The 5827-nt window shown below is 32.8% G+C and overlaps 1 protein-coding gene across 3 annotated transcripts in view; it reads left to right on the top strand.

The window, feature by feature from the left end:
• LOC106464403 (GTP-binding protein 2-like) overlaps positions 1 to 4009 on the top strand; it is a 24849-nt gene extending 20840 nt beyond the window's left edge. For all 3 annotated transcript variants that reach the window (XM_022392095.1, XM_013924536.2, XM_013924535.2), the window contains 4 exons: positions 217 to 571; positions 732 to 934; positions 2289 to 2489; positions 3330 to 4009. In XM_022392095.1, the coding sequence (XP_022247803.1) occupies positions 217 to 571; positions 732 to 934; positions 2289 to 2489; positions 3330 to 3902 (1332 nt within the window). In that variant the 3' untranslated portion in view covers positions 3903 to 4009. The remainder of the gene's footprint in view (positions 1 to 216; positions 572 to 731; positions 935 to 2288; positions 2490 to 3329) is intronic.
• Positions 4010 to 5827: the final 1818 nt, after the last annotated feature.

The following is a 5827-nucleotide window of genomic DNA, read 5'->3' on the forward strand; positions in this document are numbered from 1 at the left end:
TAAAGGTTGAAGTTATCGTGTAAGTTTGTTTTAATTAGATAGTTAATAAAGCTTGAAGTTATCGTGTGAGCTTGTTTTAATTAGATAGTTAATAAAGGTTGAAGTTATCGTGTAAGTTTGTTTTAATTAGATAGTTAATAAAAGCCTGCTTAATGTAAGTTTGTTTTAATTAGACAGTTAATAAAATGCCTGTTTAATGTAATTATTTTTATATAGGTGTTGGTTCGGAAAGTTCCAGATGATCAACAGACTATAGAGATCAGAGTTGCTGTTCTGGGAAACATGGACGTCGGGAAGAGCACTCTGTTGGGCGTCTTGACCCAGGGTGACGTGGATAACGGTCGCGGCAGTGCCCGTCTTAATCTCTTTCGACACTTGCACGAGATACAGACGGGACGTACCTCCAGCATTAGCCACGAGATTCTGGGATTCGACTCGTGTGGCAACCCTATTACTTACAAAACGTGCCGTACGGCCGAGGAGATATGTGACCAGGCAACAAAACTTATCACTTTCATTGACTTGGCAGGACATCAGAAGTACATGAGGACCACCGTGTTTGGTCTCACAGGTATTATTATTATTTAATGTGCTAGGTAAGAATTTAATATATATATAAACACTTCAGGTACTTGTACTTAGCAGATAGGTCATTTTTTGTCATTCACAATGTTATTACCTCTGTTTGCTTGGCCTAAGTAATGGTAGACCCTGTGTATTTTTCTTAACAGGCCATTCACCCCATTTTGCTATGCTAGTGGTTAGTGCTGTAACAGGCATTGCAGGAACGACAAAGGAACACTTAGGATTAGCCTTAGCTTTGGGCGTGCCCATTGTTGTAGTCGTCAACAAGGTGGACCTGGCCAGCTCTCGTATGCTTCACCAAACTCTAAGACAACTGGAAGACTTACTTAAGGGCCCAGGATGTAACAAGGTTTGTAAAAAGCGTGTGAATACATGAAAGGCAAGGTTAACTGACAAAACTTGAATTTTGTTTAAATACCGAAAAAAAAGTTAATTGTATTTGCAACCAACTTTTTAAGTCGATGTGAACAACAGAAATGGTTGACGTTTTCGTTTTGGTCAGACAAGGTGTGTACAAAAGATACATTTTTTAATATGCAAATAAGATGATTGTAGAAAAAAAAAGATTTTGCATAATGATCACTCTAACTGTAAGATAATTTCATCGAGAGTATGACTTTTGACCCCTTTGTATTTCTTGGATATTTTGAGCTAAATCTTGAACAGAATTGCCTAAATATTTAAGTATTTGGTTAAAGAAATGTTTGGCTCATACTTTCATGTGCTCGAGAAGGAAGGAGATATTTCCGGAAAACAATTTTTTTTTTAAATTTTGGGGGATAAAAAAATAGTAAGAATATATAGGCAGTTTACCCCCTGTATCTTCTGTTGCACTCTAAGTTGTTCTGACCTTGTTCGAGTTTGTCAGTTTATTTATTTCTTTTGCCCTACTGGTTTTTATGTTTGAACACTTTCTTATTTAGATTAGAAAACATTATTGAGAATTGTAGTCTCAGAACGAGAATTTATATCTGAAATTTAGCTGCTGAAAGTGATGGTTTTGGGTTATGTAAAAATATTTTAGTTTTTCTCCAAGTTTAAAGGAGTTTCTTTCTAAATACCCAAGAAACGTAACTTTATATTTAGAACATAGAGATTATTCTTCAATTTTTAACCAGTTTTCTTAATTATATCCCAATGAAGAAATAAAAATTAATATTTTTTTTAAAGCTTGAGTTCATATTAAAAAAAAATGCCTGCACCATTAGGCTGTCATGTTTTTTAAATTTCATTTCTGTGGTGCATATTGATGTATAAAAGACATTTTAATACTAGAGTTTCACTGTCGGTTCTGCTTGACTTGGTTGGTTACAGTACCTTGAATCACACACAAAAAAAATACACCATCATAATTAGAATTAACTCCACTAATTACCACTAGGGGTCCTCTATGTATTTTATACAGAAAATCAGTAATTTAACCTAGTTGTTTTGACCACATCTTTACAATGATTGCTGTAACACATGAGAAAAAAATAACCCACCCATAACTGGTCCTTGTTTGTTTGTTTTTTGACATCTCTGTTGTTCTTAAGGTTTCTGTTAACAAATTTTGACTGGAATATCAAATTTTGAAGAGATATCTTTAATTTAATAATAGCATTATAAACTACATGATTATAGAGTGTTTACATTAGATTTGGTACCTGGATTGTTGTATGAAGGTTAACTGAGTTGTAATTTAAATATTTTCATTACATCAGGCTTGTGTGCAGGTGAAATCTGTTGACGATGCTTACAGCGCAGTGTCCATGGTAACAGATGGAAATATTGCTCCTGTATTCACTGTATCCTGTGTTACTGGAGCTGGAATAGACCTTTTATATACTTTTTTAAATGTAATGCCTCCAAACATTAGCGTGCTTGAAAGAGAGAGACTCATACAGCTACCGACCGAATTTCAGGTAAGTTTATTGGTTAAATGTAACTGTAGTAACAGGTTTTTTTTTCAGTGTATACATAATATAATTTTGCTTTATATATTTTATAATAAATAATTAGTACTAATATTTTTAAACTGGAGAGGTAAAAAAAAAGAAAGTAGTTACATAACTTAACACTAGATGGAGACACCATAGATAGTTAAATTGGCATGCAATATATAGTTTGTTAGTTACTGAACATAAGAATAATAATGGCTGGAGACGGCTTAAATGGGTAATGAAGAAAAACTTTAACATAAGTTTAACATGACAGCAAATGTACAACGTTTCGACAAGGTTTTGTCATCATCAGGTACAATGTTTTTATTTAGTTCATTTGTTTCTTAATGAACTTGTGTATTTCAAAAGTCAAAGATGGTAAGTTTAGAAGAATAATTATATTATTACCAGATAAAGATATTTATACAAGAAATAAACTCAACAATTCAAAAATAACATTTAAGTAATTGAAACAAAGTTTTGTGGACAAACAACTTCATATAAATTCACATCCATGCACTAAAAGTTTTATTTTTTATAAATATATTTATATGAATCACATTTTCTCTTTAAGTTAATAATTATAAAAATTTTAGTTAGCTCTATAAGTGTAGTAATTCTGTTCAAATTTAGTTTTGTTTGTTTTTTTCTGACAGAATTGTTCAACGAGTAAAGTGATTTAGAAAGATACGTTTCTCTCACTGGCTTCTGTGCATCGAGTTATATAAAACGTTGTGATTATGATTAATTTTGAAAGGTGGCATTGGTGTAATCCTTTTATAAATCCCTTTGTAAGATATCAATATTTATTTCTGCTCGCAGGTAGACGAAACCTTCAAACTGTCGGACGCCGGGATCATTGTAGGAGGTCTTTTAACACGAGGTGTTATACGTGAGGGGGATGAAATTTCTGTGGGACCTTTGGAAGACGGTTCTGTGTATCCCGTTAAGGTTGCATCCATTCATAGGCACAAGAAACCGTGTCGAGTCGTGCGAGCTTGCGAGAGCGCAACCCTTGCTCTCGTCGGATGTCAAAACATAAACATACGCAAAGGAATGATCCTGGCCAACTCTAACTCCCATCCTCCAGTCTGTATGTTTTTTCAGGCTCGTATTAACCTGTTGTTCCACGCCACACAGATCATGGAAGGCTTTCAAACGACTGTTCACGTTGGAAACGTTAGGCAGACTGCCATTGTTATGAAAATAATGGGGACTAAAGGCCTAGTAACCAATGACAATGGTGCAGTCATCTTCAGATTCATTAAACATCCAGAATGTATCCGCCCCGGGGCCCAGTTGCTCTTTCGGGAAGGTCCCACAAAAGGGATTGGTCAAGTGACCCAGGTGTTTAGATATTCAGATTTATCTCCTGTAAGCACCCACGCCCTTTAATGTTTTCCCACGAGCGAAGTTCATATGTTTATTTAGGGTGCACAGTTCATTCTTACAATAAACGTTTTTGAGTGTTTTCTCAAATTAATCAAGACCAGAGTAAAATATTGAAAAGTTTATAAAAATTAATGTTCTTCACAATAGCTTTTCTAGAGCTTGAAAATTATTAATTTTTTTTTTATTTTTCAATATTACACTTAGCCGTACTCATTTCTCTTTTTTTTTTACAAATTCAGTTACTTTGTTTTTTTTTGTATTTACTTGGTAATGATGAACTTTTGGGTCAAAGGTCTGACCTCGTATACTAGGACAGAAGGTTTTTAGTAATATCTAAAGTTTGCTAATGAAACATAACTGTTTTACAAAATATTTTCTTGGTTAGATGGAAGAAGTTATTTCTAATTTCATTATAAAGCTTTATTTTCTGTGAAGTGTTTTTTAATTTTTATGAATTATACTTCTTAAAATAAGACAGACAGAAAACCCATGCTGCTAGCTTCTTCTCAAATTATAAAATTGTTCTCACAATCAAGTTTTATATTTTATTAATTTTAATTACAAAAAAAATGTAAAATAAAGAACCATTTTCTTTTTTAAAAAAAATGTAAAAATATTTTAATTTATACTTTCATTGAAATATTTTAAAAAGTTTTTGGACACGTAATATTTTTATTACCAATGTTCTAAAATAATTTTAATTGGACTTGGCCATGGTTTTAATAAGATATTTCGTGATATTACTGTTTTAAAGTCTGATAAGACCAGCAATAGAATATGTTATAATGTCTTACCAACGAGACTCCCAGCTTACGTTTTAGTCTAAATTAAGAAATTCTCAAAAAAATTGTGAAAATTGTTTACATTTCTGTGATAGTAAATGTAATTGTAGAAGTATTTAATATGTATTTATGTAATGATTTTGTTGTTTTTTTCTATCCAGAACTATTCATTCTGCTTGTAAGCGTATTTTTCTTGTTGATAAAAGATTCTTCTGTTATACACTATAGTCATCTGTGTAGTAAATTTTTTTCTGTTTAATCATGTACAGATGTAATTACCTGTTAGAAAATTAAAAAAGTTACTGTTGTACTTGAGCGTTGTTTGTATAGCTGTCTCTTTGAGTACACGATTCACGTGCCTTCAGGTTTACTACTCCCACGCCATAACACCGGAATGTGGGTGTTGTTTTTATAAAATTTATGAATATATATATATATAGGAGTGTCACACTTAAAAACAATGACCTACAAAGAACGTGTAGCTATTTTCATTAAAAATCAAACTTGCAGAGTCTTAAACAAAATGAATGTTGTTTTCCGTTTTGTTATATTTCATTTTGTAAATACTACACGTTAGATGGCGCCACTTGATCATAACTTGCACTAAAATTCTTTATTGGACCCGGCAATCAAAACACCACGATACTCGGGATTAACATAATATTGGCTTTAATTACTCGAGCGGTTTGAATTCTCCACCTTCTTAGCATAATTTGTACACAAACACTCCAGTCGTTACCATAACAACATTTGATCATAAGACCTGGGAGGTGGTATCTTTATCGTTATTAAGATTTGTTGTAATTATCAGACCAAGTGTTTAGTTAAAAGTTAAGGTTTCTTTTAATTTATATTTATTGGAGAAAAAATGTTCAAACATCCAATGAGACTGCGTTTAAAAAAAAATAATTGCTGTTGGCACCAAAGTCAGTCTTGTTTTTGGCAGTATTATTGGAGTGTGATGATAAGGGACTTTTCGTGTCAGCGAATGTTACGTTTGACTAGAGTTTCTGATATTAAAGGTTTCTTTTCCACCTTCAATATCGTTTGTTCCCCCAATTTAAAGCCGTTATAAAGAACGTCCCAAAATTCCTTCCCCATCGGGAAATGAGGCTTTACATATCCACCAGGTGGCTCTTCTATTTT

This window comes from Limulus polyphemus, unplaced genomic scaffold, assembly GCF_000517525.1.
Source record: "Limulus polyphemus unplaced genomic scaffold, Limulus_polyphemus-2.1.2 Scaffold1640, whole genome shotgun sequence".
NCBI lineage: Eukaryota > Metazoa > Arthropoda > Merostomata > Xiphosura > Limulidae > Limulus > Limulus polyphemus.